The 24,642-nt window shown below is 65.5% G+C and overlaps 2 protein-coding genes across 6 annotated transcripts in view; one reads left to right on the top strand and one right to left on the bottom strand.

Moving 5' to 3' along the window:
• Window positions 1–6,110: 6,110 nt before the first annotated feature.
• Window positions 6,111–24,642, bottom strand: part of SKI (SKI proto-oncogene) — a 70,392-nt gene continuing 51,860 nt past the window's right edge. The window contains exons 2-7 of one of the 4 annotated variants that reach the window (XM_043573573.1): window positions 12,526–12,648; window positions 12,288–12,406; window positions 11,471–11,739; window positions 11,063–11,367; window positions 10,081–10,311; window positions 6,111–9,283 (exon numbers count right to left, since the gene is read on the bottom strand). In XM_043573573.1, the coding sequence (XP_043429508.1) occupies window positions 9,095–9,283; window positions 10,081–10,311; window positions 11,063–11,367; window positions 11,471–11,739; window positions 12,288–12,406; window positions 12,526–12,648 (1,236 nt within the window). In that variant the 3' untranslated portion in view covers window positions 6,111–9,094. The remainder of the gene's footprint in view (window positions 9,284–10,080; window positions 10,312–11,062; window positions 11,368–11,470; window positions 11,740–12,287; window positions 12,407–12,525; window positions 12,649–24,642) is intronic. The other 3 variants (XM_043573575.1, XM_043573574.1, XM_043573576.1) reach the window with 3 other exon arrangements.
• Window positions 14,047–23,072, top strand: LOC122479819. 2 transcript variants are annotated; one of them, XR_006296444.1, is made up of 2 exons: window positions 14,047–14,697; window positions 21,907–23,072. XR_006296444.1 is itself a non-coding variant. In XM_043573577.1 (2 exons), exon 1 carries the CDS (start codon window positions 14,801–14,803, stop codon window positions 16,064–16,066), a length of 1,266 nt encoding a protein of 421 aa, XP_043429512.1. In that variant the 5' UTR covers window positions 14,047–14,800; the 3' UTR covers window positions 16,067–16,395; window positions 21,907–23,072. The 2 variants fall into 2 exon arrangements, 1 of the variants encoding a protein (XP_043429512.1); XM_043573577.1 differs by having other exon boundaries at window positions 14,047–16,395.

The following is a 24,642-nucleotide window of genomic DNA, read 5'->3' as shown; positions in this document are numbered from 1 at the left end:
GGGGCGCCGGGGGAAGGGTGTGGGAGGGGTGCTACCTGCCCCCCCAAGCCTTCGAACCTTCCTTGGCCCTGTCTGCAGCACAGGTGCTGGCCACGGGCCAGGGAAACCACAGGAGCCCCTGCGTGGGCCAACGTCAGGGGTGGGGCTGGCCTTCCGGGGAGGCCCCGTTCCCTCCTCGTTCCCTCTGCAAATCCTCAGTGAGCCCACTCTGGAAGACCCCCCCCCCTCCAGGAAAGGGGGCAAAGGTGAGGCAGAAAAGGAGGTGAGAGGGCCTTTAGGAGGATGCCGGGGACAGGGCTGGGGGTGCACCTGGGGCACCAAACAGCTGCTGATCAGGAAAGGTGGTCAGCAGGTGCACAGTGGGAGAAGGGGTGGTAAGAATGGGAGGCCAGGTGTGGGCGGCTGGGCCTGCTCTGCCGAATAGAGAAGGGCAGGCGGGCTAGGCCTGGGTGTGGACTGGGTGGGGTCCCAGCAGCTTGGGGGAGAAGCAGGGTAGTGGAGAGGGGATCATCATCCTGGTGAGTGAAGTCCAGGGCAGGGGAGGCCAGTCCTTGAGGAGCAAGGGAGAGGCTGGGGGTGGGGGGAGCATTTCTAAGGGCGTCACAGGTCACCGTGTGGCCTTCCGTGACTCTTGGGGTCTCCAGTGGTCACACCTGCCAAGGCCCCCACTCCCCAGGAGTTGGCCCCGGCCCCCAGGGGCCGACGGAAGCGGGGCACAGAGAGAGCCACTGGACCCAGGTGGTGCGTCCCCCAGCGGTGACTCGGGGCCCGCGTGCGGACCACCAGCGGGGACAGGGCCCAGGGCCTCTACGGAGCCCCGGGAAGGGGCAGAGGTGTGGGGGGCAAGGGGGCTCTTCCACCAGCGGGAACGCTCCTCGCCAGGTGCGGGGCAGAGGAGGGGGCGCTTAAAGGACCGGGTCTCCCTCGGGCTCCCGCACAGGCGGGAGGGGTGGCCGAGCGGGCGCCCTCCCGGGAGGGCGGATCCCCGTCCCCGGCGCACACGCGCCCTCCCCGCGCCCGGCCGGGGCTGCAGTTCCCGCCGCCGCCGCCGGGGGCCGCCGCCCGGCTCGGCCTCCCGACACGTGGACGGGCCCGCGCCCCGCCCGCCGGGCTCGGAGCGGGGACCCCCCCCCCCCCGGCCCCCCGCCTGCCCGGGCCGCCCCTCCCCCCGCCCCCTCCGCCCCGAGCGGGGACCGGAAGGGCTAACCGCGCCCGGCCCGCGGGGGGCACTTCCTGCGCGCGCCCCCGGGAGCTCGGGGAACCCCAGCTCGCTCCTGCGCCCCGGCTGCGCGGGTCCTGCGGGGGCGCCCGGGACCCAGGCTGCGGACGGAATTGGGACGCGACGCCGGGAGGCGGGCGGGGGAAGTGAAACCGGGCGGCGGGGCGGCCCCGCGGGGCGCAGTGGCGGGTTTCCGTCAGACGCATGATAGGAAACTGAGGCCGCGGGGCGAGGGCCGCAGGACCCCCGGTGTCGGCCCTCGCCCCCCACCCCACCCCACCCCGCGCCAGACCCCAGAAGGTGACTCGGCGGAAGGAAGTGGGGACCTACTGGCCCCCCGGAAGGGGGGGCTCGCGCGGACTCGGTCGCGGGCGACGCCCCCTGCCCCCTAGGGGCCTGCGAGGCCTACGAGAGTCCAGGTCCTCGGCCCATCCGGACCCGTGCAACACGATCGCCCCAGGAGGGTCGGCCCCGTGGCCTCCGGGGACCACGCAGCCCCCGCCCCTGCCCGCCCCTCCCCAGGCGCGCTTCCGGCCCGGCCGGAAGGAGCAGGAATTCGGAATGTTTTGGAACCAGCTTTCTAATTCCACGGAGGATTCTCTGCGGCGGCCCTTCCCCCGGGGTGGGGGGTGTGGGAGAGGAGCCTAATCTGCATCTGACTGGGGGGGGAGGGGGTAAACTCGGACTGGGGGAGCCCCCCTCCCCCCGCATACCCTGCTCACTGCCAGCTGCAGGATGGTGGGTGGGGGGTGGCCCATATCCTGACATGGGTGCTGGGGAGACTAGACCCAAGGCGGCCACGCCGGGGCGGAGGAGCCTTGACCTGGGCCCCTGGCCCAGTTGACCGCTGCCTTCCTGCCTGGGGAAGCAGGTGTCCAGGGAAGGCAGATGGCCGGACAGTGATGGACCAGTGATTGCCCAGCCAGGCCACACCCGCCGCAGCTCTCCTCGAGTCCCCCCCCCCCCCCCCCCCCCCCCCCCCGCCGCCTCTGGACAAAACAAAACAAAACCCCTCCCAGCGCCTCCCCAGACCTTGGCCAGAAGCCTCCAAAGATTCCCCCCCAACTCCCCCCCCCCTTGCCACCAAAGACTTCTCTGGGACTGCTTTTTCTTAGAAACAGGAAGTTGGGGGTGTGGGCCACACGTCCACCAGGTCAAAGCTCCACCAAGGGCGGGGCGGGGGGGGGGGGGGGGGGGTTGGACCCCATGGGAACTCACCACCCTGCCCCATGCCTGCAGCCCGCGGTGCCGGAGGGAGCCCCAGAAAAGGAAAGGAGGGCAAGGACACCCCGCTGCCTGGGTGGGGCTGAGACAGGGAAGGGAAGTTCATGGGGGGGGGGGGGGACTTGGAAGGGGAGTGGTGGCACCTGTCCCTTGCCGGCTCGTGTGCGAGCCGACCTGGCTTTCCCACGCACGCGAGCGTGCAGACGCCACGGCAGTGCTTAGGGCCCCCCTTCGTTGCACGGAGGACCCAGACACGGCCCCACCTGTCTGGGCCCATCTCCTGGGCCCTCTCCCGCCTTCCCCTCTCCCCCACCCTGCCTGGGCCTTGCGCCGGACTCCGATGTCCCCTGACAGGGGCCTCATGAGGAGGGGACCCGAGCCCTGGCCTCGGGCCCCAGCCTGCACAAGGTGCCCTGTCTCTGAAGTTTGCAAAATCAGCTTCTGTGGCAGGAGTGGCCTCGGCTGGGCAAGAGCTTGGGCCAGGCTTCCTGCCGGTAAGGGCTCCAGGGCCGGCAATGGAGCAGGAAGGCCCGACCCCGGCCCTGACAGACACCTGCCGGGCACAGGACACTCCAAAGAGAAGCCAGGCCGGCTCCACCTGCCTGTCCCTGCCACCCCCCACAGAGGGGCCACCTGCTCCAGGGCTGAGAGTCCCGGCACTCTCGGCCCCAGCCCCTGGCACCGGTCTGGGCACAGATGGCCGCGGGTGTGAGGCCTGCACAGCTCACGTCATCGCTATGGCAGGGGTTGCGGGGGCGGGCAGGCATCCAGGCCCCCAAAGTTCTGCCCCCACCCCTCCCAGGGTTGCCTGGCAGTGGGCAGGGCACACGGGAGGGCGCAGAGCACGGTGGGTTTCTGTGGGGAGGGTCAGGGTCCTCTCCGAGGCCCTGCTTTCTCACATCCTGCCGAGGCCAGCGCAGCCGGGTCACAGCCCCACCCCTTCCCGAGGTCACAGACTGTCCTTCGGGACCCTCCAAAAGGGTGGGCCAGCTGCCCAGTTTTCCTCCAGGATCCCTGCCTTCCTGCGGGCGGTGGTCACCCAGAGTGTGCCTAGGCCCCTGGCCGGCAGAGTGTGGGTGTGGGGCCTTGGGGATCTCATGAACGACCCCGATCTGTCTCTCGGAGCTGCCCAAGGAGCCCGCCAGACTGTCTCTTCCTGGCCAGCAAGAAGGGGTGACCTGTGCCAGGACAGGCAGAGAGAGACCGGGAAGGGGGTGTCGTGGGGAGCAGAGGTGGGTCGGGCTCCAGGCTGGGCGAGCCAGGGAGGGGGGGCTGTTGGCCACAGCCGGTGTGTGGGTGGGGTGGAGGCTGGGGACCACACTCAGCGCCAGGGCCTGACCCCGCAGTCCTCCCCCCAGGGGGCTCAGGGGAGGAGGCCGTACCAGCTGTTACTGTAAATGGGCAGGCGGCTTCCTCTTTCCACGGAGGGCGCGCCTGGCATCCGCCTCCCCAGATAAGGGTGCGAGTTCTTGGCCTGCGGTCAGCCCCCCTGACCACAGGGTGGTGGGGTGGGGCCCCGGGGGCCAGACTGTGGCTCAGGGGCCAACAGACTGGAGGAGGGGCGGAGATCCCAAGACAGAGACAGGCAGGCACGGCTGAGCACAGGGGCCGCGGGTGGGGCCCTGGCTGCTGGTGACAGAGGCAGAAGTGAAAGCTGGGGGTGGGGGTGGGGGTCACAGGGCAGGTCCAGAAACTAGGGACCTGAGTCAGTTCCCAGGAGCACCTCCTCTGCCCTGGGCTCGCCGCATCCCCAGGGCCTCGAGGGGCTTGGAAACCAGCACCAACTGGGGAGGGGCCCGAGAACTTAGGCCAGGGCTCTGGACAAACGAGGCCAAGCTCTGGGACAGCCTCGTGGGTCCCTGAAGAGCCCCTGGCCGGCATGCTGGCGGTGTGGACGGTCCGGAGCCGGGGGACCCAGAGGCAGTGCAAGGGGGCAGGAGGCTGCTGGGAATACTGGGGAGGGGGTTTCTCCCACCGTGACCTCTTAAGAGCGGCTTTGGGACGGGGGTTGACACTAGGCAGCCCCTATCCTGTCCGTCCCGCATCGGGGTGCACAGGGCCCTTTAAAGTCAAATTATACCCGAAAGTGACCCCCAGCATCCCATGTTCTGAGGCCACCACCGGCCCAGCTCCAAAGCCCCGAATGGACCAAGCACCACATTGGCCACAAGCTGCCTCTCGAAGCCTGCGCACGGCCTGCGCCCCCAGGAAGCCCTCCTTCCCCATGCCCCCAGGGGCCTCCAGTCCTTCAGGACCGCCTCTCACCCCCTGCCTCCCTCCCCTCGATTTTCACATTCAGGGCCTCCGGCAGCATTTGGACCCTCGCAGGGCGGGTGCGGGTTGGAGGCCGAGAGCCTGCGGGTCCTGGGCGGTGGCCTGGGGAGATGCCCTGGGGAAGGACGCGGAAAGGCCCTCGCCAGGCACAGGGCCCAGGTCAAGATGCCCACCTGGCAGGCCCCAGGGAAGGGACTCAGTGGTAGGGATCGATGCCCCATGGCGACGGCAGGTCTGGACAAGTCTGCAAGGTCACCCAAGGTCCTGCCGCCCATCCTGGTGGGCTTGGTGGTGAGGCCGAGGGAGGGACGAGCGTTTGGCACCGGGCACCGGTAGGGCCTTGGCTGCAGGGGCCCCCTGCTCGCAGTGCCCCCGGGGACGCCCAACAGACCGCAGCGGACGACTGTCCACTCAGGAGACCCCAGAAGACAGTGAGGGGCAGCCTCCCTAACGGAGAGAGCTGGACGGGTGCCCAGCCCTGCCCAGGCGGGGACACGCAGCTCAGCGGGAGGCCCCCCCAGAGGAGCGGGGAGCCAGGCCCGGGGGACACCCAGGCAAGGGAGGGGGCAGCGGTGAACAGGGGTGGGCTCCAGAGGGTGTGCCGTGTGGCCCTCGGCAGAGTCCCACTGAGGTCAGGTCTGCCGTCCACACCTCGGGGCCCAGGACCCCAGGCAGGGCCCCGGGGCCCGATGCGCAGCAGGAAGGGGCAGCGGTGGGGGGCTGTGGCTCGGGGCCCAGCTCACAGCCCTCCTTCCTGACCTGCGCCCAGCCCAGCCTCTCTCGCAGACCCTAGGTGGCACCCTACGAGGGGCTGGGATCTTGGCGTTGGGGAGCCCGTCGAGTGACCGACAAGAGGCGAGGCTGGACAGAAGCCTGGCCCCGAGGAAGAGTGGGCTTTTCCGGGCCGCCCATACTGCGGCCTGCCCTGCACCCTCCCCGGGGGACTCCCGGGACCGTTGGGGCTGCGGAGGCACCAGGGGGGCTGGGACCCGGGCGTCCCTCGAGGCAAAATGACCTCCACGTGACCCACGAGGGGCTGAGGTGGCAGCCCGGCGCCCCAGGGCCCAGCACAGCGGAGTCCCTCTGCTTCTCCCTCGGGACAGCAGGCGGGGGCCACCTGTGGGGAGCCGGCCATCCACGCTGAGGGGACCCCAGGCTGGGTCCCCTCCAGCTGAGGTCCACGGTGCAGACAGCCGGCCGGGGGGGGGGGGGGGGGGCCTAGAGAGTCAGACCGCACCCCCGCTGCCCACCCGCGCCCCACGCCACTCGGGGTCAGCGGACACCGAAGGCCCCCCGCGGTCTGACGGGCAGACACCCACTTGCCCTCCCCGGGCTCAGGCCCCGGTGGTGGCCGGGGGCGGGTGGGGTGGCCCAAGCATGGCTGTCCTCCGCATACGCTCAAAGTCCTTTATTGTACAATGTCTTCTGTCTGGGGGAGGGGCGCCAAAGGACTAACGGGTACACAGCGAAGTAGATAAATATGCCAAGCTTTTTCTTTTTTCTTTTTAAATCAGGCATTTATAAACAAGAAAGCATACATTAATTACATAAAAATAGTTTTCGATAGTAGAGTAAGTCACCGTGTTGTCATTAGCAGCAGCAGAGGAGAAAACGCGGACGGCGATGCAGACGCTCCCGGCAGGTACAAAGGTAGAGCTGTGGTTTTTTTCCTTAATTGAAAAAAAATGTCGCTTGTGACTCCTGACTTAAAGCAAGAACAAGACGGCCTCTCGAGCCTGGTGGACGCGGTGGGCGGGCAGGGGCGGGCAGGACGGGGCCCGCAGGGTGCTGCGGGGACTGGCAGAGGGTCCGTCCCCTCCGGCAGGTGAGCTCTGTTCTTCCTCAGTTAAAAACAACCCAGAAAACAGGACAACTACCAGGTGAGAAAAGAGTTTCTGAAAAAGGAACCACCGTATACGCGGGAGATACGACAGTGCAGAGGACAGGTATTTACACAGGGACTGTTTTTACACGGGGCTCGTTCTGTGCGGAAAGCAGGACATTATGTGTGTGGGTTAGCTGCTCCAAAGATATGAATGTTATTGCTGTTTTTCCCTTCGTTAAAAATCCTCTTTCAGCATAGAAATAATGAGTAATTAAACGGGTGCACAGTCACTCGGGTAATGGCTATTACACACAGGGAGAGCCAACAGCCTACAAGACCCCCCTTCTCCCTTCTGCGGCTGCGCGAACCCTCGGCCCGGCCCCCCCCGCCCCCCACCCCCCACCCCCGAGGATGGAAGCGGCCGGAACAAGCCTATGCCCCCCAGCTGCCCCCGGGAGCCGCCCGGAAGGCTCAAGCTGCTGGTGACCAGGGAGCCCGTGACAGCCGGTCCCCGCCGCACCAGCTCTGGCGAGGCCACAGGAGCCTCAGACAGGGACAGAGGGGCGGGCCTGGGGGCGGGGGGGGGGGGGGGGGTTGCAAGCTGCCGTGGCCTGGCCAGCTTTTCCCAACGTCCTGGGGCAAAGCTGGCAAGTGGGGTCGTGGACCCAACGGCCTAGACGGTGACCGGAGGTGGGCACTGGGAGGGCAAGGGTGGGGGCGGGGAGGGCGGGGAAGGTGCCTGCACAGAACTCAGAGAAGCTCATCGCCCGCTGGGGCCTAAAAAACCGAAAAGCAAACGGACGGCCCGGGCGACAGGCCCACGGGCCCTTTGATCTCTCACGACTTTCAGACTCGGCAACAGAGCACAGTCACACAGAAGCACGCTTAAAGGTCTGCTCCAGCTAAATCATTTCGTTTCCCTTGAAGAAATGACTGAAAAAACACAACTCCGGAAACACGAGGCTGAACACAGCATTCTGCGTGTTGTGTAGCACAGCCGGCCCCTCACAGGGCCCGGTAATAATGCCCATCGATGGGTATACATATGGCAGAGGTTTAACATTCCATGCATACAGATTTCATAACTGCAAAAGAAAAACAAAAGCAAAAAAAAAAAAAAAAATCCAAACAAACGCTGCATATATATGATGTCCCTTTCGCATTGCACTTTAGAAGGGGGGTCCAGCAGCACCTGCGCCCCTCCCCCCTCCCCCCCGGTAAACCACGCGCAAGAACCCTGCAGATGACACGGTCACCAAGCCTCTGCTGGTCACGGCGGCGGGCGGCGTCTGCACCTGCGCCAGCCAGCGGTCCCCACCTCCGTGCGCGCCGGCAGCTGCCTCGGCGTTAGAACGGGGTCGAGCGGAGAATCCTGGCTAAGATCTTTCTCACGTAAATAAATACCGTAATTTCAGGATGGGTAGCCGCCTCTTGTCTACTGGGGAATCATTTTTCAAGCTTGGGCATAAAAAACCTTATACAATTTGCACGAACAGTTGAGAGTAAACGAGATTATCTGCAATAAATGCAAGTAACTTATTCTGATAGTGGCGGGTTCGATCGCGACTGAAGACAGGTGTCTCGGGGGTAAAAAGACGAGTCAGGAGTTGCTGTACAAGATGCTGGAAGGCACAGAACCACCCCCCGAAGTTCAGCTTCTGCGTTTCCGCTTTGTGATTCCCTTGTTCAACCGAGCACCAGAGGGGGTTTCTAAACACTCGAGCACTTAGGATGTGGACTGCTCTATAAATGGGTCTGCAATATTTGAAAAGTAAAAACCTCCGTTAACTGGGGAATAAAAAGAGAAGGGAAGAGTTTTGACAAAGTGCAGTTCTAAATATACGTTTAAATGAACAAACAAAAAGAAAAAAAAAAAGTGAAGTAATGCTGTTTTTGTTCCGACGCCGCGGCCTCAGTCCCGACGCGACGGGGGCGGCCGGGGGAGGGTGGCGGAGGTGAGCGGCGCCCGGGCAGGCGGAAGGCGGCAGTGTTCCGGCTCGGGGCGCCGGCGGCCGGCGCGGGCGGCCTGGGTCCTTGTCGCTGAAAAAATAGACTCTGGAGAAAACCCTCCCTGTCCTCGCGCGGGCGCCGACGAGCTGAGATGGCTTTGCGGGGCGGCGCCGCGGCTCCCTTAGCAGGTCCTCAGGTGGCGTCACGTGTTGGTGGGGCTTTGAAAAGTTAGTCATTAAAAAACCTGTTGATTTTTCTGAGTATCAAGTCTTCTCGTTGGTTTTAAATAGCTTATAACAAAAATGTAAATGGTAGGACGTCCCGGCAAGCAGAAGGACCGCGGCGGGCACGGAGCCTCGGCCCCGGCTCCGCTGGGAACCCGGCTTGCACACTCGAACTTGGCCAGTAGAAAATTTTGCAGTGGATTCCAAAAGTATGTGGTTCCAAACGCTCGCTTGGTTATAGGCACAGTAAGACGTTGTGCTATGTGGACGCGGGGGCGGGCCGCCGGCGCGCAGGCGCAGAGACCCCCGGCTGGCGGGGCGGGGAGGGGGGGGCCGCCCGCCCCCGCGGCGTCCGCACCCGGCCGACCGCGGGCTCCGCTAGGGCTCCAGCTCGGCCGCGCTCTCGCCGCCGGCGGCCTCGGGCCGGGGCCGCGGCCACAGCTGCTCCTGCAGCTCCTTCACCACCTTCTCCAGGTGCTCCCGGGCCTCGCGCTCCCGAAGCAGGTCGGCCCGCAGCTGCTCGCGGTCCGCCTCCGCGTGCTGGAGCTTCACCTGCAGGTCCTCGATCTGGAAGGGACGGGACGCCGGGCGTCAGCACCCGCCCCCCACCCGGACGCGCCAGCCGCCCTCCTTCCCCTGCGTGGGACGCGTGCCGCTGAGCGAGGGAGGCGGCAGCCGGGGCCCGGGAGGGCCTCTCCGGGGGCACCGGGACCCGAGTCCAGACGGGTGCGCCGAGCCGCTGGCGGGTGGGAACTACCGGCCCCCGCCCCCCGCCCAGCAGCTGCCTCCGGGCGCCCTCGACATCCTGAGGCCAGTTTCCCTCCAAAGCCCAGACCAGACCCTCCCGGCACCCGTGAGGCAAGGGGAGGAGGGGCTGCCATGCCCACCGCCCCGCACCCGATCCCTGGCCGGGCAGGACGGCCCATCCGGACGTGCTGAGGCGTTTAAAGCCGGGTGGGGTGAGGCTGGGGCTGCCTGGGGCTCCTCTGCACCGCCGGCGGGGGGGGGGGGGGGGGGGGGGCGGCGGCTCAGAGCCGGTTTCTCAAGGGAAACCACCAAAGAGGGGCGTGGTCGGGAGGGAAGAGGGCACAGAGCGCCCACGTGTGCAGCCAGAGGACCCCTCCCTGCGGGGGACCGACTCCCAAAGCCCAGGAGAGCGTGCAGCGCCCCAGTCGGCCTGCCGGTCCCCCGTGGTCCCCTAAGCTTGTGGTGGACCCCTCGAGGTGAGAAAGGACCCCAAGATGCCAGCACAGCGCCTGCCACGCGGCCGAGTCTGGAGGTGGGGCCCCGCAAGCCCGTCTCCCCATCTGTCACCCAGGCACCAGGTGAGGCCTCCGAGCCCCTGCCACAGCCCCCGCCTGTACCTGGGCCGAGTACTTGGCGCGCAGGCGGCCGGCCTCGCAGCCCTTGTCGCACACCCGCACCTGCCGCGCCTGCTCTAGCTCCCGCTTCAGGCGCAGCCGGGACTCGTTGGCCTCGCGCATCTTCTTCTCGTTCTCCGCCCGGAGGCGCTCGATCTCCTTTCGCAGGTTGCGCTTGGCCTCCGTGGCTTCCCGAAGCTTCTCCTTCTTGGCCACGCGCAGAAACTCCAGCTCCTGGGAGGGTGGCGCACACACCCGGGCTGGGGTCACCGCCCCGGCCCCTCTGCCCCCGCCCCCGCCGCTCCCCACAGCCTCCCCCTCAGGCGTCAAGTGCCACCTGCCTCCCCGGATGCCCCAACCCCTCCCGGCAGAGCCCCTCGGCCCAGCGCGCTCCAGCCGCCGGGCGTCCTCCAGGCCGGGCGCCCGCTCAGGCTCCCTGCCTCCCTCCTCGGCGCCTCCGCCTCTGCCCGTCCCTCTCCAGCCACCAGCGACGGCCGCCCCCGTGCCACAGGCGCCAGTGAGCGCGCGTGTGGGAAATCACGCCTCCAACAAGACCAGGGAAGGGGCGTTCTGAGCGAGCGCCTGACACACGCTCAGGAGAGACGTCTGGGACCCGGCGCCCCAGGGACCGGCAGGCCCGTGCTGTGCTAGAGCCCACGTGTGAAGCTGCCAGACGCCACCGCCACCACAGAGGTGTGAACTCGCGATCCCGAGTGCGCCGGGCAAGGCCGCAGAGTCGGGGCGGAGGCCCCGCCCGCCCCTACGGAGGCGGGACCCAGACACCCTAGGCCCCAAGCGCCTTCTCGGACGGGAAGCAGTCACTTGAGTGGAATCATCTAGAATCCAGCGTGCCTGGAGCCAGCCCCCTCGACACGGGGCTTTAGGGAATGAGCCTCGGGCGGCAGGCCAAGCCCCCACTCCTCCCCGGCGCCCCGAGCGACAGGCCGGCCCTGCGAGGGGACGGCGGGGCGCACGGCGGCCTCACCTGGTGGAGGCTGCGCTTGGCCTGCAGGGCGGCGCTCAGCTTCTCCTCCTGCTTCACGCGCATCTTCACCACCTCGTGCAGGAACTTCTCTTTGGCTTCCTTGGTGTCCAGGCCGCCCTCCAGGGCCTGCCGCAGGTGCTCGAGCTCTGCCTCCAGCCCGCCGCCGCCCGCGGTGTCCGTGGGGGCGGCGGCCTCGGGGGCGGCGGGCGCGGCGGGCGGGGCGTGCATGCCCGGGGAGCTCAGGTCCTTGGCGGAGCTGGATGAGGTAAGGGACGGGGAGGAGAGGGAGGACAGGGAGGAGGTGACTGCGGACACAGGGACGGGAGGGGAAGCGGACATTAGCAGAGCGCTCACCGCACCTCCGCACAGTGCGGCGGCGCCCCGGGGCAGGCAGGGACCCTGACTCACACGTACATTCCTCCCTGCTGTCCACTTCCACCTCGGCCTCCGAGTCTTTGCCGTCCTCTGGGGCGGCCACGGGCGCCGGCGTCTCCGGGGCTCCGGGGGTGTCCGCGGCCAGCTTCCGCTTCCGTGGCTGGATGCAGGTGGCCAGAGGCTCGGGGGCCCGGGACACCACGGTGGCACAGGGCGGGCTGCTCACGACCTTCTGCTGGGCCGGCGGTGCCAGGGCCACGTTGGGGGCCACACCCGTCTCAAAGCTCTTGTAGGAGTAAAAGCTGCAGGGGTGGGGGGACCTTGGGGCCACAGGCGTCTGCCCCCCCCCCCCCACGGTGGCCAGCACGTGAAGGCTCCCGGTGGGACGCGCCCCCCCGGAGGGTGTGAAGGAGGAGGCGCGAGCCGGAGCCCCGGGGCAGCTGGAGCACGGCCGCTGGCCGCACCCCAAGCAGAAGTTCTGGCTGTGCCCACCCGGACGCCAGTCAACAGGACCCCCCCCGCCGCTTCTGGGACTCCTGCCGGAACGGGGCTGGTTCCACCGCCACGCGGCCCCACGCGGACGCAGGTTAGAGCGAAGCCGCAGGCGGGGACAAAGAGCGCCGGGCTCACAGACTGGGGACCCTTCACCGGCCGTGTTGAGCGCGCACCACCGTGCACTCAGGCGTTTAAGGGGCGCCGGGAGGGGTGGGTGCTGGTCCTGAGACGCGCAGGGTGACGGCCTCGCTCGAATCACGCGCGCTCTGAGGACAACTCCGGGCGGCCACGTCAAGGAAAGGTCTCATCCACCGATAATCACCGACCGCCAGCAGCCGGCACGGCAGGTACTCACCTGTCTCGAATCAGGGCCGGAAGGTGCGGGGAGAGCTCTTTGTCACTCGCAGAAACCGCAGGGGACCAGGGTCGGAAAGCGGAAAGGCGCTGGCGAGGGTGAACGCAGCCAAGGCTCTGCTGGAAGAGGCGCCAGGGGTCAGAGGCAGGAGCGCAGAGCGCCGTGCCCGTGCCCTCACCTGCCGCCCGCGTCCCCGAACCCACCACCCCCCGTCCTGTACCCGCCGCCCCGCGCCGACCTTGCTGGAGGAGCTGGCCAGGGTCCGCAGCCAGCCAGACTGTTTGTCCTTCTCAGAAGACGTGGGGACTTGGGAGGGGGCGTCATCTGTTTTTCGGATGGAGGCCGGGGGCTCGGAGGAGACCTGTGAACGACACAAAAGTTGTCACCGGAGCCCCTGAGGGCATCGACGCTCTGAGCACCAGGCGTGTGCGGTGATGTGCGGCCGGGACTCCAGCAGGACAAGCCATTTCCGCGAGAACGGGCGCTGTGGCGCTACCTGTGGGGGCTACCGTGCCGTGACCTCCCCCGACGGCCACAGGAGGCCCAGGGCAGAGGGCCCAGGCCGGGCTCTGGGTGGGGACTCGAGGGGACAGCCCCTGGCCACAGCCCCAACAGCCAACAGGAGCCACAGACGCTGACCTCCTCGTGGTGGCCATACCAGGTGGCGGGCAGGCTCACGGGCCAAGTGTGGGGCCAAGTGTGGGGACTCTGTCCCTGGGTCCCCAGTGTTGTGGGTGACGAGCAGAATTTCGGCCACTTGCCATCGGCTGGGGGGTGGAGGGGGCAGCCGCCCTCTGGCAAGCTCCCCCAACCCCGAAAGCAAGCATCCTCAAAAAAAAGGGACAAACCCCTTCCACCAAGTGCACAACTCAGCTTTGGGACACAGGCCACACTCCTGCTTTCCTCACACCTTCCTGCTGGAGGCTGGAGAAGCTGCCCCAGACTCCCAGGGACCCAAGGGTCTGTTGGACGTGATGGTGGGCGTGGCCTCCCAAGCAGGTGTCAGAAGGAAAGCCACCTGATGGCACAGGATCCCTGAGGGAGATGGGGTCTCTTCCTGCCAAACAGTCTGCGGAGGTGGACCGTGCCTCCCCCCGGGGCAGCTGTGCTGGGGTCCTGGGGTCCGTACCACAAGGCGGACACACCGTCACCCACCTGAGGCCACCAGGATGATGCCTGACCTCAGGGGGAGCAGGTGCGGGGAAGCCTTGGCCAGGAGGGGGATGGAGGGGGTTAATGGGGGAGGGGCTCCTCCCTGCTCTGGAACAGGTGGGGAAATGCTGTGTCACAGAACTGGCCCCAGGAGGGAGATGGGGGAGGGGGAGGGCAAGTGGTCAGGCAAGGTGTCCCCCTCATCGGGCTGTCATCACAAAATTCAAGAGACACAGGGCTGACTGGAGCCCGGGCACAAGGCCCGCGGACCGAGGATCCCAGAGGAAGGGCCTGACCAAGCCCAGCACATCTGCCTGCACACGGGTTCGCGGGGCACCCAGCCCCTCGCGGTGGACAGAGAGGCACGGGGGGGACTCCGTGCAGGGACACACCGGCCTCTGTCCTCACGCAGAAGCAGATGCCCCAAGGCCTGTGGCCCTGCAGCCGAGGGGGACGCGCCCAGCTCCGGGGAGGCGCTTCAGGGCAAACCCAGACGGCTGTGGACGGTCTGCTCAGATGCGAAACAATCAGGAAAGAAAGACGGCTTGGCTTGGTGGCGCTTTTTAGGGGCAAGAGTCCGCTGACAGTCTGCCTGCGCGGCCCGGCCGCCTCCGGCCGCCTGTGACAGGGGAGCGGCGGTCAGTCACGCCAGCAGGGGGGGGGCTTCCTGTCGGAGCAGATAGGAGGCCGGGAGGGGAGAAGACAGGCCGAGTTCTCACCGAGAGAAAAGCCGCAGGCCTGGCGCCGGCTCCTGCAGGTTCTGAGAACCCTCAGGGAGACTCCGGGGGCGTCACACGGCTCCGGCTACGGGGCCACCCCCACACGCATGGGGCTGGCGGGTGGCGCCCGGCGCCCATTGGCCAGAGCCCATTCCACGCGGCGGGGGAGAGCGGGGCAGGTTCCCGGGCAGGGACGCGGCCTGCCAGCGCACCCAGCGCTCAAAACCAGCCCATCAGTTCTGGAGAAAGGGCCAGAGCCTCCCTCGCCCCCACCCACCCCGAGCTCCGTCAACCCCAGGAGAGGGAGGTGTCTTCACGGAGCTGGAATGACTCCTCTGAGATTCCTATAGCAAGAAAACCCCCCGGGAGCCCCTTCTATCGACGAGAGAGAGAAGCAGGAAGACAGCTGGGCCAGGACATACCTCTTCGGGCCTGGAAGGCCACTGTCCCCAGCAGGGCACACTTGGGCCCCAGGGACGGCAGATGATCAGGGACAAAACTGCCCAGTGATTCCTACTCCGCCAGAGGTCAGCAAGCAGGTAAGGACATTCGCTTGTGGTTTCTGACCTTTCTCAAGGCCTCCACGCCAGATCCCGGGGGCCCACAGACCTCCAGGAGGGAACAGGCTTCCGGGCCTAGGACATGGCCAGGGCGGTGGGGGGGCCTGCCCCCGGAACCCACTGGTGGCCCCCCCCACAAGGGCGAGGGCACGTGTCCTGTGCCACGTCCCGGCACAGGACACGTGCGGTCTCCGGGACAGCGCTCCGAGGGCCATCCCGCCACGGCGCAGCCGCTCCGTCGAAGAGCTGGCCGTGGACGGCACAGGCACACGCCCAGGACTGTTCGGCGGCTGTGCGCGTTCCTCACAGAGGAGGAAAGGACACCCACACGGGGGTTTCGCACGCTTCACGCCCAGGGGCCTCTGCAGGTTTGCAAGACTCGGGGTACGATTTAGGTGTGACCCTGCTACCTGACCTTCACGTCAACGGGGGCCAGGGTGTCAGTCGAGACAGAGGCTCCGTCAGACACACACGGAGTGGGATCAGGACGGCTGCCGGGCTCTCGGCCACCACCCAAGACCAGCGCAGGGAAGAGCAGGGTGGACGAGAGGGCCAGTGGCCGCCGGAAGCCACGGCGGCTTCCGGCATCGACCTCGGGGCCTCACGCTCGCAAAGGCCACGCTTCAGCGCCCGGGCCCCAAATGCACAGCGGGACAGCCTGGGCCACGGCCCAGAGGCAGGGCAGGGCGGGAGAAGGTCTTTGGGCTCCACGCCACTGGCTCCCCTACGCTCTGCTGAGAACCCCGTGTTCCAGCAGCACTGGAGCAGGCCTGGGCGCGGAGCATCTGACCTGGCATCTGGGGAACCCCTAGTGGCAAGAGCCCTGGGAGAGACGCCACTGGCTGTGCCCCACGCGTTCTGGGGGAGCGAGCTCACGACCACTTTGCCTCCCAAGGCTGCCGGCCTTGCCACCCCCACGTACCGCTTTTCGTGTGCCGCCCTGCACGTCCTTAAAAAAATAAAAAAGTATGTGGAGGACGAGGAGGGAGGAGGGGAGGAGACGATCCAGAGGCCGGCCGATGGCGCCGGCCCAAGGCCCGAGAGCGCGGTCGGACTTCGGCGCGGAGCTCCGGCTGCCACAACAGCCGCTAACCATCACGCAGGTACCCAGTTCTGGGCTGACGCACCAGTAAAGACACAGCTCCCAGCCAAGTGCCAGGCAGAGCCAGAGGGACACCCGGAGGGCCCAGCAGCGAGATCGGCACCCACCCCGGCGAGGCCGGGCTGGTCTGCGGGCGTGCACAGCGCCTCCAGCTCCAGCTCCAAAACCAGCACCGGCACCGGGACCAGCACGAGCACCTCCCATGCACAGATGCCACAGGACCGTCTGTACACAGAGCAGCGCTGACAAGGCCATGCCCGGCAGACACGCGGCCTCCGATACACAGCTCACACGGGGGTGGGGACAAGAGCCGGCCCGGGGGGCTGTCCGGCAGGAGACGTCAATCTAAGTCAGTGGGAATAAAGTCACCGTCTCCACCCAGGTCCACAGAGCCCAAATTTTACTCAGAGGCACTTGAGGGGTGTGTGGACCTTGGACTGAGGATCTGAATGCGACTATCGGGACCGCCTGTCCTACCTGGAGCTGCCCATGTTCCCAGAACCAGAAGCACAGTGCCCGCTGGGTACCGGCCCCGCCAGGGGCACGGATGTCCAGGAGCAAGCGTGTGTTCAGGGGTAAGTGGCGGCTGCAGCACCTGCCCTCCGCACCGGCTCCCACAGCTGAGGGACCGCTCAGGCCAGTGGGGCCGGGGTCTAAGGCTCCCCCCCACCTTGTCTGAGATGCCTCCCCAGCCCCCACCCCCTCTCTCCGTGCCGTGTCTAGGCACCCTTGGCACGTGTCACAGCGCCAGGCCTCCCCACCGTGGAGGTGTGCACTCAGAGCTCACGAGAGCACTGGGTGACACATTCAGCTGGACAGGGTGCGTGGCACTGCGTGCCCCCCCCCCCCCCCCGCGCAGCCAGGGACTGTCTGGTTTGTGTTTTGGCTGGCCGTGTACCCCAAGGCCAGGAACACATGCCGCCCTGGGTGCCACACGGGGGAGCTGACATCAACTGCCACCCAGGTCCCCTCTGGCCCAACAGTGCCAGGTGCTGGCTGGGAGCATCGTCACCGTAGCCGGCCACTGTGCGGAGATGTCCGTGGGCCCAGAGCTCCGGATCCCCACCTAAGGCGTCCCGACAGAGGAAATGACTCTCGGGTTCCCGAACGCACAGCAGCAGGGCCAGGCCCCGGTGGCTGGGACAGAGCCAGGGACCCACGAGGGCTCGGCGGCAGCGATCGGCTTCACCCAGCAGCACCAGGCAAGGGGCAGGCACAGCCTGACCCGGTAAGGCCGCAGAGCTGAGCCACAGTGGCCAAAAAGCCCTCTCCGGTGGCGTGTGCGTAGGAAGTGACGGCCAGCGCTCCACTGACACATCTGGTCTGACATTGACACCCTTTGCTGCCTCGGGTGCAGAATTCTGGTCACTTCCCCAGGGATCAGGAAAGAGAATGTCGAAGTCACAGGTGGGACGAGGGGCAGAATCCCCAACCTCCCAAGACCCCAGCTCACTGTGGGCTGGACCCCACAGGGCCCAAAAGGACCGAGGACCGATGTCCAGACCCAGGCGAGGCTCCCCAGGGCCCAGGAGGTGAGCCCCTTCCTGGCATCATGGCGGTGGGAGGACTCACCAGACCCCGTAACGACACGGAGCCTCAGACCGTGCGCGTCCTCCTGGACGCACGGTGTTCCGCCGCCTGCCGGAACCACGGCCAGGCCACGCGCCATCGGCACCTTGGCAGGAGCAGCTGTAAAGAAGGGCTGCCCGTGGTCTACACGTCCTGCAGCCTTTCAGTGGCCAATCCCCCACGGCCTCTGCACCTGTGCTCCAGCGGAGCCCAGCCCCACGGAGAGTCGCCACGCAGGAGAGTACGGGCAGACCCCGCCGCCTCGCCCGCCAGGGTGCTCCCAAGGCAGGGACGGTCACTGTGGGCGGTGCCCCGCTGCAGGGCCTCAGCCCGGTGCTCCCGACACTGTGCTCGTCCACCCTGCCTGTTACGCCTAATTATTAATCAGAAGCCGAACAACAGGTCCTAGCCCTGTCGCTCTCACCGCCAATCGGTGCGGACAGTCCCTGCTTTGAGCCTTCGGACACGGGGCTCTGAGCCAACCTCTGCAGAGAGGGCTCACACACCCCGATCAAAACGAAACTGGCAGACGGAGGTGTGCACCCACCCAGCGGCCCCCGAGGGGCCCTGCCGTCCCAGCGCCGAGCAGCCGGCACCTCTCTCGGCCTGGTTTGGCCACACCAGGGAAGGTCATGGTCGTCGGGCTCACGGATGAAGTTCTCGCGGTGCCTGAGGCAGAGGGCGCCGCTGAAGGCCGTGGCACGGGCAGAGGGGCTGGCCTCCACCACTCGGGGCGATCTTCGGTCTTCAAAGAACAAGCAATTACTCTAAGGTCTGGGGCAGCTACCTGCTGGCAGGCCACACAAGGAGGAGGTGACGGTGCCAGAGGAGGCCCCTCTGTCCGTCACCGCACAGAAAATGAGGGCTGAGGGGCCTGGGGCTCCAGGGGACCCCGCGTCGCCCCCGGCAGCGCTGAAGGCCACAGTCACGTTGTCAGCAGTGGGTTTTGCACGAGAAGCAGCATGCGAACCTGGGGCGGGGGAGGGGGGGGCCGTGGAGCAGGGGCCTCAGACACGGAGCTCCCCGACTCCACATGCCCCCAGGGAGGGAGGGCTGGCTCGCTGCTGCCCCCGAGCAGGACCCTCACACTAAGGCCCACGGCGCCGGCAGGCTCCACGGGGAGATGGCAGAGGGTCCCCAGACAACGCCTAGACACCAAGGAGGCTGCAGCCAGACGGTGGAAAAGGCGGCCTGGAGGCCTCGGCAAACACCGGCGGCCACACGGGGTGACTACTTCCCGTTTATTTACCAGCAAACAAAGACAGGCCTAGAGGCCTAGAGGACCAGAACCGGCACAATCCACCGCCGAGACCCCCCGGCCTGGGCCTCAGGCAGCCTGACCCTGAGGCCGACTGCGCAGACCTCGAACAGGCCTCACTGGCAAAGAGGCACAGTTGCGACTCAAATGATAGAACGTGGAGCACACCAGACCGGCGCCCGGCAAAGCGGCTGCAAGGCCGACAGACGTCACTTCCGCCCAGGCCGCCACCACGGACGGCCACGCCACACACGCCACGTCTCGGCCCGGGAGCGAGGGCGATGCCTGACCAAGGAGGGTGTGGAGGAGCACCCGCAGTCCCCACCGGAGCCGCCACCAGAGCCACTCGGCAGAGCGAAGCGTCGTCCTGCACGGCGACCGTCAACTAGTTAAAAGGACAGCGCCAACCCCGGCGTCCACCCCCCGCAGGGCCCCGTGTCTGCACGAAGCCAGGGTTTGCTGCCGAGGCCCCGCGAGCGGCACGGTGTGTGTGCGGCCGAGATACCGTCAGGAAAGCAGCCGGGCGTCGGGCAGGCCGTCGGCCTCTCGACGGAGCCAGCTTCCGCTCTGCACGACCGGACGGCAGAGTGGGCACCCGTGCCAAGAGACTAACCTGAGGGGCTCGTCCCAACTCCCTCCGGGCAACGGGACCCCCACGGGAAGTTCACGGAGCCGGGTGTCCGTGCTGTAGTGCAGGACACTCCTGCCCGCGTCCCCTCCGGCCTTCCAAGGGCCCACGACGCAGCCTCGGGTCTGACCCGCGAGCAGCTGCCCACACACGGCCTCGAGCCACGGTCGCTGGAGCGGTCAAGTCGGTCCGGACTGTCCCGCACCGAAGGCCTGGGGCGGCCGTGCCAGGAGGCGGGCGGAGTCTCCTCAGACACCCAAGGCTGTTCTGCTTCCAGCGGAAGGGTCTCCGGGAGGTGCCGACAGCGCCAACGTGTCCCGCGGAGGCTGAGGCCCGGGGGCGAGGTCACTGGCCGCCCGTGCGCACGGCCGATCCCGTCCGGGAGGCCGGGATGACAGGCCGCGGGGGCATACCCCCCAGAGGCCGCGCTGCCCAGTGGTGGCATCACCCACACGCTCACGTTCTAGAAATGGAAAGAATGGCCACCAGTCACGGGCAAAAGAGGCCGAGTGCGGCGCGAGATCCCGCTTCCGGGCCGGCTCCTTTCAGAGCCTTTCTGTAGCGCCGCCACCGTGATTGGCTTCTGGGATCTCCTATGTGGCTGCGAAGTGTCTCCCTGGAAAGGGCGCGCGCGACCCCAGCGTCGTGTCTGCTTCTCACACGTGCGCTGCGCTCTCCGAGTGGAGACGGCCCACGCCGCTGGCCCAGCACCCCTGTGGGGAGGCCCTTCAGGTTCTCGTGCCCAAGACTGCTTCTGTGCGGCTTCTCTACAAAGAACGGCCCCCTTGCACCAGCTCGGAGAAAACTCCGGGACTTCGAGGTCTACCGGGGGGGGGGGGGGGGGTGCCGCGGACGCCCGCCAGGGTTTCTGGCAGAGCTGGGGACGCGGCCACAGCCCCGGCCTCCCCGACAGCCCACCCGCTCAGGTGACACCGAAGCACGAGGACAAGATAAAATAGGAAAGCGGAAATTCATCAAGGTCAAGACCTCTCTGGGCTTCAAAGGATGCCACCAAGAACGTGGAAAGACCACCACAGAAAGGGAGGAAAAGACGTGCAAATCAGGTACCAGATAAGGGAGCGGGATCGGAATTCACGAAGAACCAAAACTCAGCCAAGTACCTCACTACGAAAGGGGCAAAGGACGGGACCAGACCTCCCGCCAAACGAGACCCACAGCGAGCACGCGAAGAGGGTCGGCACCACGGCCATCAGGGAAACGCAAATGAAAACCGCACACGCTGCCGCCGAGGGAGGGAGGGGGGCCTGGAGCGTGGCGGGCACGGCCGCCGAGGGAGGTGGGCGCCCACAGACGTGACCCGGGGGCCGCGCTCCTCAGCGAAGCCCCGAGGGAACCGCGAAGACGGGCCCAACGGCCGTCCGAGTGACCGACCGTCCACGCCGTCGAAAATGTGCGTGTACCCGTGAGTCCCCACGACTGAACGACCAGGCCTCACCGTTCACACGAACACGGGTCCACACGTATCTCGTATATTCCGTGTATCGCACGCACGCTGCGTCTTATGATAAGGCAGACTACGGGAAACAGCGCTACTAAGAAAATCGAGAGGAGGAGGAAAAGCATCTGCAGGTCTGTGTTCGTCGATACCGATACCGTAGTCCCGTGGACTGTTTGCAAGACGAACCGTCCCTCGGGACCTACCTCGATGTTGTCTTCTGTGACAGGAGACACTGCAGGTGTTACACGCGTTACTAGCACTGACACCAAAGATGAAAAGGTGGTGTGGAAAACAAATTCGTATGTATTTACAAGCATCACGACGCACACACTGATTACGAAGCAGACGGGACCGCTTTCCGGCAGCCTAGCCAGGGCACAAACGTAGTACTTACTTACTTTGAAAGACAAAGCGAGCAGGGGAGGGGCAGACAGAGGGACAGAGAATCCCAAGCGGGCTCGGCACTATCAGCGCGGAGCCCGATGCGGAGCTCGAACTCCCAAACCACGAGGTCACGACCCAAGCCGAAGTCAAGAGTCCAACACTTGGGGCACCTGAGTGGCTCAGTCGGTTGAGTGTCCAACTTCGCCTCCGGTCATGATCCCACGGTTCGTGAGTTCGAGCCCCACGTCAGGCTCACCGCAGTCAGCACGGAGCTGGCTTCGGATCCTCTGTCCTCCTCTCTTTCTGTCCCTCCCCCGCTCACGTGCTCTCTCCCAAAAATAAAATGAAATAAACGTTTAAAAAAAAAAAAGAGTTGGACACTTAACTGACTGAGCCACCCAGGCGCCCCCAGTCATAGTCTTACTATAGAATTGGAAACGCTGTTCCACTTTTAAGACCGTTTACCAGTGATGACAGGACAGTGTGCAGCCTCTCCAATTAGGAGAGAGGGGACAACTACGCTAATTCTCTGAAAGCAAAGTTACAAGACAGTAAGCCAACTAACACATGACTGGTCTTGTATTAAGTATCACTCCGCTCGTGGCTGTGTGAGGAGAGGCTGTGAATGGCACCATGTAGGGACTATGTCGTGTGCATACATTTTGATAAATGTTAACTTTTTATAGACTTGTGAGTTTTATTGCAAAAATGATAAAATAGACCAACATCTAAATGTATCGTGTGCATTCACAACATACCTAACTTTTTAATTTTTTCTGTATCTCCAGGCTACATGGCTCATCCACAAATTTTCCAAACTGTCCCACGTCTCCAAAAATTTTTCCAACGTGGTTCTTGAGTAAAAACCCCGCACGTAAGTGGACCCGCACGGTTCAAGCCCGTGTTGTTCAAGGGTCAGCCCTACTAGGATTCCGCAAGGTGTTACCGATGGAGCAGTCTAGATAACGTATACAAGAGAACGTCTCTGTTATTCCTTATGGTCGCGTCCGTCTACAATCATCTCAAAAAAAAAGATGATTAAAAATATACAAGGTGTGGAGTGCCCGGTGGCTCAGTCGATCAAGCGTCTGACCCGTGGTTTCGGCTCAGGTCACGATCACGGCTCGAGGGATCGAGCCGCACGTCGGGCTGTGCGCTGACAGTGCGGAGTCCGCTTGGGATTCTCTCTCTCCCTCTCTACATAAATAAACCTTAAAACAATTCTTTCAAATAAAAACAAAAAAAGCAAGCCGCCGCGTGACACCAGGATGGTTCCACTTTTTTAAAAGAGGGGCAGGACAAAGCGCTGGGGACGCGGTGAGAGATCCGGGCCTCCGTGCACCGCTGGCGGGAAGGGGAAGGGCTGTGGCCGCTGCGGGACAGTCAGGCGGTTTCTCACAAGGTTAAAGAATTAGCCTATGACCCGGCAAGCCCGGTCCTGGGCGTCCACTCAAGATTACTGAAAACGTACGTCCAACGCGAACACTTGCACACGAGTGTTCGCACAGCACGATGCGCCGCAGCCGGCGCGGAGACCTCCCACACGCCCTCCCCCCAGAGGAGCGGACCGGCAGGTGCACGGCCTGGACCCGCGCTCCGCCTCAGAAGGAGCGAAGCCTGGACGCGCACGATGCTCAGGGAGAAGTCCACACAGAGGGCCCCGCGCCTGCTGTGTGACTCTGTTTCAATGAAACGCCCAGAAGAGGCGAATCCGCAGCCAAGAAGCGGAGTGGTTGCTGGGTGTGGGGGGAGGGGAGTGAGGGCGCCGGAGTTTCTTTCTGCGGTGACGAGAATACTCTAGAAGGTGATGATAGCGATGGTCGCATACACTAAAAACCACCGAACCGTACTCTTGCGAAAGGTGCGATTTCTGTTACGTGAATTATATCTCAATGAAACTATTAAGAAATTCTAAAAAAAAAAGTGAAATGAACTGTTGGCTGAAAACCCAAACCACCAAGGTCAATGGTTTTCCCCGGCTCCCGCCCTCCGAGCAGACAGAGCGAGCCGCTGAGCAGGACACGGGCACGGCCCCTCCAGGACCGCCGGGTGCCTCGGCGGCACCACCACCACCACCACGTGGCGCCCTCCGAGGCTCGGGTCCCACACACAAGGCCCGTGCGGGAAGGAGCGCCCGTCACGGGCCAGGGAACGTTCCGGTCTGGCCCCGTCCCAGCCACAGGATGCCCCTGTCTGAGCCGTGGGTGGAGGGGCGGCAAGGGCTCCACGACAGGCGGGGTGGCCTGCAACAGACCCTGGCCTGCTCCCGCTGCGCCAGGACCTGGTGCCAGGACGGCGGCCGGCGGGGCGGAGGGGCTGAGCCGCCGGGACTGCAGGCAGCTCTTGGGAGGGGAGGAGAGTGCGAGGGGCAGCCGGCTCAGGGAGACGGGGGGACACGGGCTCCTAGGGGCCACTGTGCGCCGGGCAAGGGCCAGACATCCTATGTGAGCTCCGGGCGAGGCCTCGGCGCCCAGCTGGGCAGCCAGGGCGACTCCAGGATGACAACGTGGCCCTGGCCACGGCTGCGGGGTGTGGTGAGGGTGTGCTGCGCGCCAACGCGGGGGGGCTCAGGGCAGGAGGGGGTCCACGAGGCTCCCGAGGCCCACCTGACCCCCACCTCCCCAAGCCCTGCGGTCTGGTGTCCCGGACGGTGGGCACCGCGGGAGCCCCACCCCGGCTGGCTCGCTCAACCTGGCGCCAATCCCCAGACGGTGCCGCTCGAGATCACCACGCACAGCGCCAGGCCCGGGCGAACGTGTGCGTGACCCCTGCGCCGGCCCGAGGTGCCCACTCTCACGCCGTCGGGTCAGCGTCCGCTCCCCTCCCCTCCCCTCCCCCCCCCCCCCCCAGCGCCCACACTAACGGTCCCTCGCCTGTGCCCCGACCCTCAGTTTCCGAAGACCCAGGGCCGCGGGGCTGGCACCTGGGGGCAGCCTGCTCAGAGGACCCCTCTGTGGGGCCGTCACTGCCTCCGGAACCACGCACAAGACAGAGCAGAGCTCGGCCCAGCCTCGGGGACCCCACACCGTGAGAACGCGCCTGAAGTTCTCGCAGATCAGCAACGTCGTGTCTGACTGCGACGGAGCGTTTTCAGCAGGTAGAGATGTCACAGGAAAACCACATCTAGGAGCCTGAACACACGCAGCCATTTCCTAGACGCTGAATTAAAAACCAATTCTTTTTCAACAGGCAGATTTTATTTTATTTATTTTTTTTTTTCTAATTTTTTAACGTTTATTTATTTTTGGGACAGAGAGAGACAGAGCATGAACGGGCGAGGGGCAGAGAGAGAGGGAGACACAGAATCGGAAACAGGCTCCAGGCTCTGAGCCATCAGCCCAGAGCCCGACGCGGGGCTCGAACTCACGGACCGCGAGATCGTGACCTGGCTGAAGTCGGACGCTCAACCGACTGCGCCACCCAGGCGCCCCTCAACAGGCAGATTTTAACGCAATTCAACCACTAAGTGACACGTCCAACTGGAAACCGGCTGCACGTTTAGAGGCGGGTGAGGCGGGGCCCAG

The sequence above is a fragment of the Prionailurus bengalensis genome, chromosome C1, assembly GCF_016509475.1.
Source record: "Prionailurus bengalensis isolate Pbe53 chromosome C1, Fcat_Pben_1.1_paternal_pri, whole genome shotgun sequence".
Classification (NCBI taxonomy): Eukaryota; Metazoa; Chordata; class Mammalia; order Carnivora; family Felidae; genus Prionailurus; species Prionailurus bengalensis.
This window is presented reverse-complemented; position numbering and strand designations above follow the sequence as displayed.

Coding starts and splice junctions, on each gene's coding strand:
- LOC122479819 (XM_043573577.1), top strand. CDS start 14,801: ATGGCCAGGGCGGTGGGGGGGCCTGCCCCCGGAACCCACTGGTGGCCC.